At 39.7% G+C, this 15,353-nt stretch overlaps 2 protein-coding genes across 4 annotated transcripts in view; one reads left to right on the forward strand and one right to left on the reverse strand.

The window, feature by feature from the left end:
* Window positions 1–422: 422 nt before the first annotated feature.
* tysnd1 (trypsin like peroxisomal matrix peptidase 1) lies at window positions 423–4,426 on the forward strand. 2 transcript variants are annotated; one of them, XM_041788954.1, is made up of 4 exons: window positions 423–1,723; window positions 3,237–3,367; window positions 3,505–3,690; window positions 3,893–4,426. In XM_041788954.1, exons 1-4 carry the CDS (start codon window positions 648–650, stop codon window positions 4,093–4,095), a joined length of 1,596 nt encoding a protein of 531 aa, XP_041644888.1. In that variant the 5' UTR covers window positions 423–647; the 3' UTR covers window positions 4,096–4,426. The 2 variants fall into 2 exon arrangements, with proteins under 2 accessions (XP_041644888.1, XP_041644889.1); XM_041788955.1 differs by lacking the exon at window positions 3,505–3,690.
* A 5,299-nt stretch (window positions 4,427–9,725) lies between these two features.
* spock2 (SPARC (osteonectin), cwcv and kazal like domains proteoglycan 2) overlaps window positions 9,726–15,353 on the reverse strand; it is a 46,761-nt gene continuing 41,133 nt past the window's right edge. The window contains exons 9-11 of one of the 2 annotated variants that reach the window (XM_041790376.1): window positions 12,528–12,590; window positions 11,447–11,578; window positions 9,726–10,911 (exon numbers count right to left, since the gene is read on the reverse strand). In XM_041790376.1, the coding sequence (XP_041646310.1) occupies window positions 10,766–10,911; window positions 11,447–11,578; window positions 12,528–12,590 (341 nt within the window). In that variant the 3' untranslated portion in view covers window positions 9,726–10,765. The remainder of the gene's footprint in view (window positions 10,912–11,446; window positions 11,579–12,527; window positions 12,591–15,353) is intronic. The other variant, XM_041790378.1, reaches the window with a different exon arrangement.

Below are 15,353 nucleotides of genomic sequence, written 5' to 3' on the forward strand. Positions count from 1 at the left end.
AATCAATCAGTCTTTGTTTCTATAGCACCAATTCACAACCGAGGTTATCTCAAGACCGAGGGCAGGCGTAGGCCGTAATAATAATATTCTAACAATAATACTAACTACTGACATAATAATATTGTTATCATCATAAATATAATTATTATTAGAAGAAGAAAAAGAAGAAGAAGAGGAGGATTAAGAAGAAGACATACCAGTACATATTCCACTTTTTATTACAGCAGTTGAGTCGGGGGTTTTCAGGTGTTAATCTTATTTCTTGACATAAGTTTTGAAATGTCAGAGGTGCTTGTGAATGCCTCTTACGTTTACTCCCGCCCCCTCTTCCTTCACATTGGTTTAGAATGCCGATATTCTAGCCAATCATAGCAAGTGGTACGGTTTCCTATGGACCAATGAGACTCAGTCAGGAAGTTAAACAACAACTCTTGTTACTCAGTGTTCTTTTAAAGAATAAAACGCGAAACATCTTTTTAAATTCGTTTAGTCGGTTTGTCATGCCTGCACAGAATGGATGTTTGTTTTTTTGTGTCACAACAGGTCTGTAGTTGTTGTAATTGGCACTTTTAACGGTTTTGAGTCTCTTCACGTTGCTTAAGACTGTTATCGACCCATGGGTAAAGTTCATCAGTATTTCTAACAACATGGAGGTAAAGGATGTAGAGAAGTGTTGCTGTGTAGTCAAGGTTTTTGAGACTTTTTTAGGTAAGAAAGCCGTGAGTTGCAGTGGGGTTATCGTCGATCCTCAAACTGGAATAATATTATGCACCGGGCTCCCGTTTTCTCGTTTCATTGCCGACAAAAAGGAGCCCCTGTCTGCAGACCAAAGGTTCATATCACCTCACAGCTTCAGTGAGAAACTCAAAATCCGTGTTAGCTTTCCTCCAGATCTGGACGCCAGCCTGTCTGCCCATGAAGAGGCATTGTCACCCTCCAGAAACAAAACAACACAACAACGGGAGGTAGCAGCCGAGTTGTTGATGCTGGTGAACTGCCTGGAGTTCAAGCACGCTTTTCAGGCACTTTTCCAAGAGGCTGACCAGTGGAGTTTCCATGGCAACGAAGAGGATGATATGCTGATTAAAGATGCTCAGTTCTTAAGCTGGTTCGCCATACTCAAAGCAAGTGAGATTGCAGACAGCAGTCAGAGTTCATGCACTATACCCTGGCAGAGTAGCTCATCTCTGCAGAAAGGATGTCCTGTTGTTGCATGTGGCTCACCCTTTGGCTCCCTCTGCTTGGATCTCTTCATCAGCACTCTCAGCAGAGGTATCATCAGCAACCTCGCTGGAGAGGACAACGCTGTCATCCTCACAGATGCTCGGTGTTTGCCAGGAACAGAGGGTGGAGGCTTGTTTGTGGTTAAAGATGCAGATGTGCGCCTAATTGGACTGATTGTGTCTCCGTTTGGGTGGAAGGCAAACGAGTGGATAGGCCTCACTCTAGTCTGCTCCATCCACTTGATCTTTAAGAGCATCATCAACTGCATGAGCGTTAAAGACCCACTCAGAGATGTTTGGCTCCATAAGGGAGAGGCAGAACTTCTTATGTCCACCACAGCTCAGGAGTCAAATGTTGTGAAATACCCCACTGTGTGCCTCGTGGATAGTGGACAGTTGTGGGGATCTGGGGTTGCTGTCACATCTCAGCTGGTTGTGACCTGCCGGCATGTCGTCAACGGGAAACCAACAGTCACCTTGAAGTTTCATCACAAGGACAGGTGACATAACATTTACTATCTTGGCCTCTTCAAAAGAGCTTTGCACTTGAAACGTATAGTCTTTATCAGAATAACATCAGTGTCTTATATATATATATATATATATATATATTTGTTGTCAAAAGAAACTCATTAGATTTCTACATTTTGAGAATTTTAATGAAAATATACTCATGTTGGTGGCCATTTTTGTGCAATGCACTCTGAGAAGTGATTTCAAATATTTGCAGTGTTCTCTTTTCACATCTTCCTGACTGTAGCTCCACATTGCAGTATAGTCCTCTTCACTTAAAATGCACTTAGTATTTAGACCCTATGCACCAACACTTAAAATTTAGCTCAGGTTCTTCCCATTACTTTAGATCATTGTTGAGATGTTTCTACCGGTGGTAAATTAAATAGATTGGACATGATTCAGAAAGACCTATAGAGGGCTTTCCATTCTCCCCGGATTGCTCAGTTTGGCCAGATGAACAGCTCTTGGAAGAGTCCTGGTCATGCCAGACTTCCTCCATTTGAGATTTATGGATGTCACTGTGCTTTTGGGAGCCCATCAGTGCAGCAAAACTTTTTTTATGGCCTTCCCTAGTTTTGTGCCTTGCAACAACCCTGTCTCTGAGCTCTGCAGGCAGTTTCTTTGACCTCATGGCTTGGTTTTTCCTTTGATATACATGAGGCCTTTAAGTGAGAGTTGTGTGCCTTTCCAAATCATGTCCAATCAGTTTAATTTACCACAGGTGGACTCCGATCAAGGTGTAGAAACATCTCAGCAAAGATCAAGTGAAATGCAGAGCAGACCTGTACGCTCACTGGCAGAAATCCTCCTGTCTTGTCAGAGCTGATGTCAAATGTTTACAGACAGTCAATAAAAAAAAATTAAATTCCAACCTTGATAGAGACCCTTGGCTGCTCTAGTGTTAAACATGTTCAATAGACCATTTTCACCGCACGCACTTGGACTGTTAATAGCAGGAAAAACATCTATTTAATTGAAGTGTCCTTATACGTATAACACCTACATCCTAAATGAAGTCCAGTCTGAATTATCTGTGGTTACACATGTTTGACTCAAAATCAAACCATTTTTATGAGAGCACTCAGGTACATTTAATGTGTGGTCCTTGAAGTCCCTAAAATAGCCAAAGAACCCTTAACAACCCCAGGCAAGACCTTATTTCTCCCCCAAAACCTAATAAGTCAAGAAGATATGATAAAATTTTCTCCAGGAAGAATATTTTGGATCAAAAACTCTGACTGTGTTATGATAAAATTTATCAGATTTGGAGGGTATAGTCTATTAGATCAGCACCAAATATGCAGTCAGTTTTTTGAGGCTGAACGTATCAAGTGGCTTTTTGGGACATTTTAATTACCAGAAACTGGTAACAACTTTAACTCGAGTGGGGAGTCATTCTGCTCAGATAATTATACAAGCCTCTCTCAGCATGATGTTGACTTTTTAACACTGAGTGCAGAATAAAAAAACATTTACTGAGTTTTTGCTTTTTTGCAGAGTCCATGATGTTATTGGTGATGTCCTGTTTTCCACCAAAGCATCATCACCCTATGATCTGGCTTTGGTGCAGATGAGAGACTCTGTCAAGAAGACCTTAGCTCCTCACATGGCTCAGAGTTTTAATCCAGGTTTGTCTGCGCTCTTATTAATTAACGACAGTAGAATTATTATTTCTTGCTTCTTTATTGGGTCTAGAGGAGATTGGTTCTTCTACAGTATTAAAACTGTTGAAGATAAATGTCTGTGTTGGTTTCCATGCTTGCAGGTGAATCTGTAGTTGTAGTGGGATATGGTGGGTTGGGTCGGAGGAGCGGCCCGTCCTTGACTTGTGGTGTCCTTTCCAAAGCCATAAAGTTGAATGGCCAGCCTGTCATGCTTCAGACCACATGTGCAGTACAAGCAGGGGCCAGCGGGGGCGCTGTAGTACGGAGACACACAGGAGAGCTGCTGGGTAAGAAACCTTTCAGCTCCAGAGTCATGTACTCCTTTTGATCAGTGGGGGGCATAAGATGACCACAGATTCTTTCACTGTAATAATGCAGCAAATGTGAAGAGAAAAGCAACTGTGTGCACTACACAACTCCTTTAGCTGCGGTGAATTTCAGATTTTACACAAATTAAGTGCAAATTATGATTGTTTTGTGTCTCTGCAGGTATTGTGTCCAGCAACACAAGGGACATAGCTTCCAAAGTGACCTACCCACATCTCAACTTCAGCATCCCAGTGACTGTTTTCCAGGGACTGTTGCAACACTTTGATGACACAAAGGATGCTGATGTTTTCAGAGAGCTAGACACCACAGAACAAGACGTCAGGAGGGTGTGGAGGCTACAGGGGGCTCCAAGCAAACTTTAACAGAAGGCCCCTGCACCAGGGAGTATGCTAGAGAAAGTCAAGAGTTAGATTATAAGCAAAATTATCTTTGATTATCATATCAACAGATGTATTATTTTAACAAAACAGCTGTTTTGTAATTTATTACTCTCAACTTTTATACCTCACTTTGTCAAAAAGACAGTTAGTAGGTCAAAGATCTAAGGGAGTTATTGCAACTGAAGCGAGAATCATTAATTTTTAATGCTGAAAGAAAGAATAATGCAGTAAACAATGTAAATTATTTAAAGGGTCACTTGATGTTAATAGGAAGTTTAAGTGTGTTTAAGCCTTCCTTGTTTTGATGAAATGTAATACAGTAATGCAATTAAAATAACACTGTAGATCATTCTGCTTGTAAGCTAGTTTTTCCTGGATACATTCCTGTGCACAGAAGTCACAAATAGCTCTCATTATCACAACTGAAATATCAAAGGAACATGGATGTAGCTGGAAAACTTAATAAAAGACTAATTTGCTCAATTCCTCCCTATGTAAAGCCGAAACATTAGATAAAAGAATTGCCTGAGGTTTCACTTCCAACATCTCAGCCTTTTTACAGTTGAAGCATCAAGAAAAAAAGGAGACATTTTCCCTGGAAGCATGTGATAGGATTTACACCTGCTCCTGTTACATATGGCTTATTTTTCCACCAAGCTGAAGGAATATTCAGTGTAATAGGCTGACAGGTTGCTGGAAATGATTGGTCCCTTTGGGGAGCCAGAAGTCTTGCTGTTGGTATCAGGTATTCAGACATCTGTTGGCAGGCAAACCCTCTCACAGTTAACATATTTAAGCATTCATCCACTGGGATATTACTGCTACTAATTTCCATTAGATCTGAAATGTGAAACTGAAAATGACATTTCAGAGGACTGGTTACTGTCACTTTTTACAATGCTTGGACAAGTTTTCTTGGCTGGCACTCCCAAGAAGGTGCATACCTTGTAACATACTGTGAGGTTTCTATTTCACTGTTCCCAGACTGAATAATTCACGGTGGAGAGGCTGGAGCAATGTCCCGAGGAGGCTGAGGAGAGAGTTTTCTATAGGCATTGTGCTGTTAGAAGTGCTGATATGCAGACTTGGGTCTGTATCTCATTTCGGCTGGTCTCCCAAAGCTATGAGCAACACTCCACTGCAGGGTAAGACGAGAGTAGAAGTGAGCTGTAAATAAGATCTGCCCCGCGGAGAAGTCACACAAAGGACAGTGCTGCTTTTGATTGGTATTTTCCAAGATTGCCCCAAAATATGCATCATGTTACCTAATATAGTGTACTTATCCTTAACATTTTTGGAAATGTTGTCTCACTAATTTTGCAACATTTGCTCAAAACAAGGCTAAAAAAGTTACCAAATTGAAGTTACTGTTCCAGAAACCCTAATAACACAGTACATTTTACCTCTAGCATCAGCAAGATTTGAAGAATAATGTTCTCAAGACCAATTAATACAAGAGAAGTACAGATATGAAGGATTACACACATGCTGTATTTCCATGGGCCATTCTGTAACCTACTTAAAGTTTGTGCATCATGAATTTCAGAAAAAAGCTTTAGGGGCACTAGTGTAGTGTTTTAATTAGAGTCAGACCATGACTTGAGCATGGATGATATTATCGTACTATTTTGGCATATTAGAAGCTAATCATTTTGGAGGACATATAATAGGGAATAACAGTTTAAGGATTGTAGCACAGGAGCAAAAGTCATGAGTGGATACGTTCCTAGACGCGAGGTGTTTATGCACCAAATTCTACAAAAGGGTCGACCATCTGACACCACACGTTCACAGTGCCTATAAAAGGTATACACCCCAAAGGGTTTTCTACCCTTTTATTTATTTTATAGATCAATCATTTGGCTTTTTTGAGGAAAAAAAGTAATAAAAAACCTCTTTAATGTCAAAGTGAAAACAGATTTCCACAAATAATACCAATTAAGTAAAAATATGTGATGTAAAATGAGTGCTTGCATAAATATTCACCCCCTTTAAAGTGACCAATCAAATCCATCAGAGGTCCAGCCAATTGGTGCTAGCAGTGTCACAATAAGTGAAATGGGGATTGCACGAGTGCAGTGAATTATAGTATAAAGACACCTGTGCCTGGCTACCATTACACCATGAAGACAAAAGAACACTCCAAGCAACTCAGAGAAAATGTGAAGGGAAAGTATAATAAAGTGTAATACATTTCCAAGGCACTGAACATCACCCAGAGTTCTGTTCAATCCGTCATCAAGAAATGGAAGGAATGTGGCATACTTTAATCTGCCCAAATTAGGGTATCCTCACAAACTGAGAGGATGAAAACAATCCAGTAGAGAATTTGTGGCTGGAATTGAAAAGGGCTGTTCATGCCCATTCCTCGTGCAATCTGACAGAGCATGAGCAGTTTTTTAAAGAAGAATGGAGCAAAATTGCAGTGTCCAGATGTGCAAGCCTGACTGAGAACTATCCACACAGACTCAGTGTTGTGATTGCATTTACTAAATACTGACTTAAAGATATATCTAATAATTATGCTGTCACTTATTTTACATTACATATTTTTATTCAATTGCCATTACTTTGAAGACATCTGGTTTCACTTTGACATTAAAGAGGGGTTTTTGTAATTTTTTGTCAAAAAGCTAAAGTATATTGACCATTATTTAGTTATAAAATCAATAAAAGGGTAAAACATCATAAGGGGTGAATACTTTTCATAGGCACTATTTATATTCCAACAACATTAGCATGGGAAAGAAAGGTAATTTAAGTGACTTTGAACATGCTTTGGTTGCTGGTGGTCTAGCTGACTTTCATGTTGTTTACACCAAATTGAAACCCTTTCACCTGAATGTCACAATGGAAATCGAGACACATCAGACCAGGCAACATTTTCCCAATCTTCTCTTGTTCAGTTTTAGCATGAATTGTAGCCTCAGTTTCCTGTTCTTAGCTGACAGATAAGGCCCCTGGTGTGGCTTTCTGCTGCTGTAGCCAATCTGCTTCAAGGTTTGAGGTATTGTTTGTCAGAGATGCTCTTTTGTACACCTCAGTTGTGAGGAGTGTTTGTATGAGTTACTATTGCTGTTGTATCAGCTCAAACCAGTCTGGCCATGCTCCTCGTACCTCTCTCATCAACAAGGCATTTTGGCCCAGAGAACTGCCGCTCACTGGATATTTTCTCTTTTTTGGACCATTCTCTGTAAACTGTAGAGATGGCTGTGCATGAAATCCCCAGTAGATCAGCAGTTTGTGAAATACACCGTCCAGCCTGTTGGGCACCAATAACCATGGCATGTTCAAAGTCTATTAAATCCCCCTTCTTCCCCATTCTGATCCTCTGATGCCTCAATGCACTGGTTGCTGGGATGTTATAGGCTGAGTCGATATTTGTGTTAATAAGCAGTTGAAAAAATTATCAGAGTGTATTTCAGTCTAGTGGTGAGCCTGTGGGATATATTTATATATATATATATAGAGAGAGAGAGAGAGAGAGAGAGAGAACTATATAACTGGCTAAAATTACTGATATTTCTAATTGTATAATATTTCAATTGCACAATAAATATTTTAAAACAATTGTCTTTTAGTTAAAGGATAGTCATCACAGACCATACTTTCTCCCCAGGATGAATTCTAATCATTTTAGTCACCATTTAATTTTAACTAGTGCTACCATCTGCTCAAAGCATGACTTTGTCCAACACATTAGTTCATGAAAAACTAACTTAAAATTGTGTTGTCACCATAAACCCAAAAATTAGTTTGTTTTTAGTTTTAATGGGTCATCTTTGGCTTAAAAGCTAAACTGCTATCCTTTCTGACATAAGCCTTATTCACACTTGTACAAAACCCCTGAAAATTTCCTGAATTTACCTGGATGAGCTGCATACATGAATGCAGACAACCGATATTTTTTACCCAGACTTTATCCTGAATTTTCCCTGCTATCCCCCTAATATTTTTCCTTCTCTTGCCTGATGGGTAAGCTGCAAGAAAACTTCCTGCTGCAGGAGTCAAGAAAACTTTTGGGAAAGTTTCAGGGTTGCATGTGTGATTTGGGTTAGAAGCATCACCCACCAATTTCTAGAGTGGTGTTTTGAAAGCCATCACTGAAGGTTGCTATATTGGAAAAGCTGTTTGAAACTACTAAAACAGGTAAAGAGGTGGAGCTTGAGGTGGGCTTTTAGCCTCATGGCAGACGGCTAAACTGTGCTTGCCTGGAAGTCAGATCAACCATGCTTAACCCTCTGCCTTAATGTACTAGTAGTCAGAATGGATGACCTATAATAACCCTGTAATAAAGAAAAGAGCTATTCAGTCTAGACAAAAATTTTGATGCAAGCCTTCGCTGACACTTAAGAAACTGCTGTTTTATGCACTTTGACTTCATTTTCAACACTGGATGTTGGTATGGTAACATTTTTTTTAATCTCCGCATACTGCGTGTATTAAGTCAACCTCACAGAGCTGCTAGTAAGACTGGCTGTGTTGACTGGATATGAACCAGGGTGGGAAAGTAGCAGCTGCCACCAGCCAAATGCCAGTATTTCTGAGCAGTGTCTGGTGAATTTGCCAAACTTACTGTCCACTGTTGCAAGCAAATAGAAATAGCCTCACCTAACAGTGATTTAGTGTAAACGGCTGAATTAAACCCTTGTTCCTACTGACTTTATGAGCAAAGCCTATCAGATCTACTAGCTCACTGTCCAAAAAAGCCGGCCTCCTCCTTGTGTCAGGGCTGCTTGTCAGATGTGAAGACAGCTGAGGACATTAGAGAAGTTCTCCACTGCAACTGGAGTATCTGCTTGATTGTTGCAAGACAAAAAAAAGTTAAACAAAGCCTGAATTTTAGCTTGAGACTGCAGGAAATGCGCAAAAAAAATATTATTTCTACTGAGTCAAACTCATAATGTAAGAAAATGCCTGAATGTACAGAGCCCCCGTAGGAGGCAGAGTGAATGTTTACATGGTTGAGTACAGGAAAAATTGAGGAACATGGTTTAAAATGAGCAACAACTCTATAACTTGAATATATCAAGTCTTGATTTTTATATTATACCTCATTAAATAATGCTTGTTAAAATAGGGTGGCTGCTAAAAGATGTGTGTGACTGGTAGATATTTGAATTCACTAGCTACAGTGGCAGGTATACAGGTACATCTCAAAAAATTAGAATATCATGAAAAAATTTAATTTCTTTTTGTCGCTCATTTCAGAAAGTGAAACCCATACACAGTATGAAAAAGTTACATTTCGACCCTGATGAGAACGGGGCTGTCTGTCTGTAGTTTGGGTTTATTTCATTGTTATTTCTGCACATTCTCTTGAAGCTGATGGATACGGACCAAGTGTTGCAATACAGCTGGTAATCTGTAATTGTGTTGAGCCAACAGTTCAAGCCAGAGCAGGCAAACACAATGAAAAATCCTTTGAGAAATGGTGGATCTTTATTTAAACCTTTGGAGGAAATATCCTGAATACTGTGAGTTATTAGAAATTACAAACATAAATATGATTTTAGGTCATCTGGGCAAAGAGACAGACAATTAAAACAGAACATGTGGGTGGAAGAGGGATAAAGCAGCAATGAAAGAGTTGTGAGGGTCTGCAAGACAGCGACCTCTAGTGGGAAAATGTTTTTATCGTCCACCCCAAAATAACAGATGTACATACGTGGCCTGTGACAGTTGTATTGTTTAAAATACAATCTTTTTTTATGTAAAGGGGCATAACTGAAGCTTCAGTGCTGTTAAAACTCAAATAAAGGTGCTACAGAATAGATTTGTTTAAAAAGACGGGAGTCAAAGGGAACAAAAGTACAGAGTCGGATGTACGGTGGCCAGTTCGGCCACATAGACCAGTTTATTTTTATTTTTTTAATAAACACAATAATTGATCCACATCATGATACGATATACACTTGTCAACCAAGCAGCATACTCTGCTAGTCTTTCAAGGCATTGATAACAGGACTAATAGGTGACAATCTGTCTTCTGGTACACACGTTATTTACAAGCTAAAGAGTGATGCGTGAGAAACTTTTTTTTAATAAGTCATGGATGAGACAGAGCACTACTGTCACATATGAGCCAAAGCGTATGACATGAAAAGGGTAAAGTCAAAGGATGCTTTTCAATATTCAAATGCAGCTTCCTCTCTTCATCTCCTGTTTTCTGACTCAAATCAAAACTGGATATCTAAATGCTGTTTATCTGCGGAAAGTAAAAGATGAAAGAAGCCAATTCAGACTATTGAAATACATCCGATCTTTCTTCATTTTTTTATGCAAGCACCTGCGACTGCTTAAAGTCTCCATTATGTAACAGCTAAATCTGCTCAAAGATGGTTCAAAAGACATACAACAGAAGAGAACATAGATTCACAAGTATGGGGGACAAAATTCTTGACTCCAGACCCTTAATATCTTAACAGTGATATTTCCCCTGCCCAGTTTAAGAACATCCTATAACATTAAATACTCCCATGACATCTTCCCTCTCCACGCCTGTACAACCCTCTCCTTTGCCTTTTATCAGCCTGTTTTGTTCTGAATATGTGAGCTCCATCACATCCATCTCTTTGTAAGATCTGTATGTGTATGTTTGTGTGTTTAGGACCACCAAGATGCTCTCCCAGAAAGGTCAGACTTCATCTTTCTACCAGATATAGCCCCCATCATCCACTTCTCCCACTTCTCCTTCTTCCTCTTCTGCCTCCTCTGCAGTTTCCTCAGCTTCTTTCTCTTCCTCGTCTTCCCATCCGACCCCGCTGCCAAAATCACCTGAATATGCCATTTCATCATCTGCGGAGAGAAAACACAGGGAAGAAAGGATGCAAGGGGATTGAATTATCCACTGTGGCCATCTTGTATATAGCAATAAATTCTGTGCAGCATGCCTTCCTCTCAACTTTAATGGAGTCCAATGAGAAATGCTGAAATCAATTTAAAAACATGGACTGTAGAGGCAAAAAAGGGGCATGTGTTTGACTTTGCCTGGATTTTAATAGCTATTTCTAAACCTTGCCAGGGGACTCATTCTTATCAGCCGCAGGTTCAGTCCAACCAGTCCTCATTTATCTTGAAAGACTTTTCTTGCAGCGACAGGCGGGCTTTAGAATGCAAATGACTCTGGACACATGAATGTGGCACTGGTCCCTGCAGTGAGTTATGTTGCGGCGGGCCTCAGTCCTTTAACATAAAGAAAGCCTTGTGCAGAATGCATGTGGGGGTGCCGTGGAGATGTGGGCCAATTCACAGCAGACATTTTGAGTGTTATTTCTCCCTTCTACATTCAGCTTTCAAGTTCAAATTCTCCTCATATACACTGATAGCTTACCGCAATCTGGCTTGCCTCGAATCCTGGATCCTGCTACTTCTCCCCCGTTTTGATCAACACACCAGCACTCCCCCCTCTCACACTGCTGCTTCCTGTAGTAGCCGTCCTCGTCGCAGCTGGGGATGAATCGACCTAGCGATCAACCCACGCAAGAAAACACAAACAAGAGTCAGGTATGGTAAAGCGACCTTATCTTACAGTATGCACAACGCAATCTCTGCAAACGCCATGATTCATGCCTCATTGCACATGGCATAGATCCCAAGTGTGGATGTAATGCATGCAGCATATGTGGCAGCCAATTTTGTATTCCATGAATACAAATCTGTTCACAGAGCAAAACAGGGGTGAATAAGTATTAAGTCAGCATATTGCAGTATGTTGGGGTAGTATGGGAGTGTGTTTGAGGGCAGGTAGCTAATCATCATGAGAGGATACAAGATTGGAAAGTTTCCAAATACAAAAACATTACATGAATATAAAACACAGCTTCTATTCACATAAGGATGTGGAAAGCAAGAAAAAAGGCACAGCATAGTGAAGTTGCATTCATTAAATCACTGAGGCGAAACTTAACCTTGTAAGCCATCAGACTGTCATGCTCTTCACAGATGGATGGGTTTGTAATGATGTAAAATATTTGAGATGCTACTTTCATAATTATGTGCAAAAAGAAACAACACAAACGTGAGGGAAAGCAAATGAGCGAGGTCAAAAACAAAACTGTCTGTCCAGTCTTTCAAGGGAACATCTGAGTGTTGGTTTGGCGGACTGCCCCACTCTCTGTGTCCTTGGAGAGTCCTGACTCACTACCCAGTCAGGGAGCCAAAATCTGCAGAGCGCACATGCTTACACACATGTCCAAAAAAACACTCTCACAAATTTCCCTCCTCACGCGTACATGTATGACACACTGATGGCTGTTTTTCCTTCCCAGACTGTCAGTATCAAATCGTAATCCACAAGACTGATCAGACACTAATCCCCGCCTCCTGCTTGTCATCTGCTCCATGAAACCCATCAACCAGGCAAGACAGATTCATTTAGGCTGAAATGTTTTCATGAGAAGTCAGATACCTACCGAACTTCCTCTTCCCGCCGTCTAGGACTTGGATCCTCTCGAGTTCAGCCAAGCAGGGGGGCTCTTAAAAAGCAGAAAACAGTATTTTAGAAGCTGAAATAAAGAAACAAAGCAGACTCTAAGGCACAGCTAAGCATAAAACAGAGGAGCAAAATCTGTCAGAAACAATGAACCATATTTATGTGGCCCTTTTGTAAACGCCCAGGGTGGAAAGCTCAATAGCTTATCATGTACTTGAGTGTTTAAGACTGTAAGCACTGTTGTATGAATGACATCTGATTCATTGGTAGAGGAGTTAAAAAAACATTGAACTATGAAAATTCTGGGGACATTTAGTCCTATTTCAAGGTAAATAATAAAAAAAAAAATGTGAATTTGACTAGCAAATACTAGCCTTCCACCTGGCACATATTTTGTTAGCATGAAAGTATACAACTTGTAGCTTAGGTGTTGCTAGACAGTAAATTCCTATAGTTTTTTTTACACCACTTTTGCTGCAATAAATTTTTCAAATTTCCCCTTGTGGGACTAATAAAGGACTATCTTCTTTGTTAATGAATTGTTGGGTAAAAAGATTTTGAATAACTCATATTTTTTTAGCAACGAGGCTAGCATTTCTTAACTAACTTTTGTCATCTCGGAAGTAAGCAACTTGTGGCTTTAACCTTGTACCAAACATTTGGTTTATATTTTGCAAGCAAGAAAGCAACAAATGCCTAGTCAATAAATAAGTTTGGAAGAAGTGAGACTAATATGTTGTTGGCTAGGTAGTTAGCATTTCCTAGCTCATACACACATAGATTTTGTTAGCGCAATAGTAAAATCCTATACTTTTAAAAAAGTAATAGCAGATTCCTAGTTTATATTTCATCAGCAAGAAAGCAAAAAACTCCTACTTAATATGTTGTTTGGCAAGAAATAAATTCCTTACTCATATCTTGTTAGCTACGAAACTCAGTTTAACCCTTCACTTACGCCCCGCCCCCTTGGTTACTGTTGCTACGTCTGGTAAGCTTTCACACTTGCAGTGCTGAATACGAGTTTTCTACTGCCTAAGCAGGGGGTATTCTGAAAGAAGTCCAATCATATTTATAGCAAAAGTGTTTGGAAAAATCAGAGAAGTAGACAAAAACATCCACAAGTTGCTAGTGAAAACGACATTTATGATATAATTTGTGTGAACAGATATGTTAGCATTAGGCTAAATACCTAATCCCTAACGCATAAGTAGCACACGGATAATTCAGGCAGCGAATATTCATTAAATTGAGAAGAGGACGTCATGCAAACACAACTATGCAGGAAAATGACAGTATGGAGGAGTTTTAATTTAGTCATTGATGCAGGATATAATGAAGCTGAAACCTGGAGAACTGCAGACAGATTAGCTACATATCAGGAAGCAGCTGTGAACCTAACTACAGCTTCAGCTGTAAGAAGATCCATCAACTATAGTACAGCACTGAACAATCAACAGTAAATGTTTTTCTCTCTCTTCCACTACGCCACATAAACCAAGATGGTTGGATTTTATAGTTTTAAGTGAACAGTGGCTAGACCTAAGTTCATTAGCTTAAGAGAAACTGCATGTTAGGACTCAAGTTTGATCTGAAATGCTGAGTTTTAATATGGTGTCTAACATTATCTGACTGCTGGTTAGCTATTTGTTGCAATGGCCTGCCAGTGTTTTTCTGTGGAGGATGTTATTTGGCTGTTGCCTGGTAGTGGCTAATGTGCGAACAGGCTAAATAAATGCTAATGTTAAGCTAATTTTTGTTCACGTGTTAAACGCAGCATACTGTATATGTTGCAGCTGACTGTACGTAAGTATGTAAGAAACAGCTAGCCACACTTCACATTATGTTTGCTAAACAATTAATTTAAAAAAAAAAGTGACTTTCAGTAGTCAATTTCACGGTCTGATCGTGCAGGCAGTACAGTGAAACAACATTTCTCTTGTACAGCAGAGTAACTAAATATATGATAACATTCAGAGCTCATAAAGAATAAACTTTTAAACACGTGTTAACGTTAGCCCTTTGCTAACTAATCTCAATCGCTCCTGCTGGTCTTGCGATCTCACTCTTTCATTTTTTTCATATCCTACATATTTCCTCTTGGTTTATCAACTTTGTGAAAGTGCAAATTTCAACACCACACTCTTAAGATTTGTAGGTATGTCAAGTCACCACTTTGGCATAGCTTTACAGGCCTTCCTTGCGTAGTTACAGCTGCTAATGTAGGATTGGACAGGGAGGGGCTTGGCGAAGGGTCAACTGGGCTAAACAGCCAAATGGTATAATTAGCTTTAAGCTAGCTTGCTAGCTTAAGGTAATATCATGTATTAAGTGCCCCTGTGTTAGCATTTCTTTCTGCTCATTCATTTGACACTCAGGATGGGAAGCTCAAGAGCTTTTATGTTCTGCAGGGTTGGCTGAAAGGACTTTTGTATGTAGGACATCTGACAGGTCTTAGCGAGGAAGCCAACTCCATGCTTGTATTTAGCTTTGAGCTAACCAGTCATATTTTGTAAGTTAGAGATATTTTAATGCTTCTTCTTTGTTAGGCAGGAAGTGGACAGTTCTTTAGAGCACCCTTGTCCAAAGATATGCCTTCTTTAGTCTTGAAGCCAGCATTAAATTAACCAAAAAATAACTAAAACTGCTATCCTACATTTTATTTGGTAAGTTCTTACATTAGCTGCTGTCTTTAGTTTATTTTACCTTGAATATTGCCAGATTTTACACCAAATGTTCAGTCCATTTAGTGGTTAAGTTCTGTAAAAATAACATGTTGCACAAACAGTTAATCTGGAAGACAGTGGTA

Source organism: Cheilinus undulatus, linkage group 6, assembly GCF_018320785.1.
Source record: "Cheilinus undulatus linkage group 6, ASM1832078v1, whole genome shotgun sequence".
Classification (NCBI taxonomy): domain Eukaryota; kingdom Metazoa; phylum Chordata; class Actinopteri; order Labriformes; family Labridae; genus Cheilinus; species Cheilinus undulatus.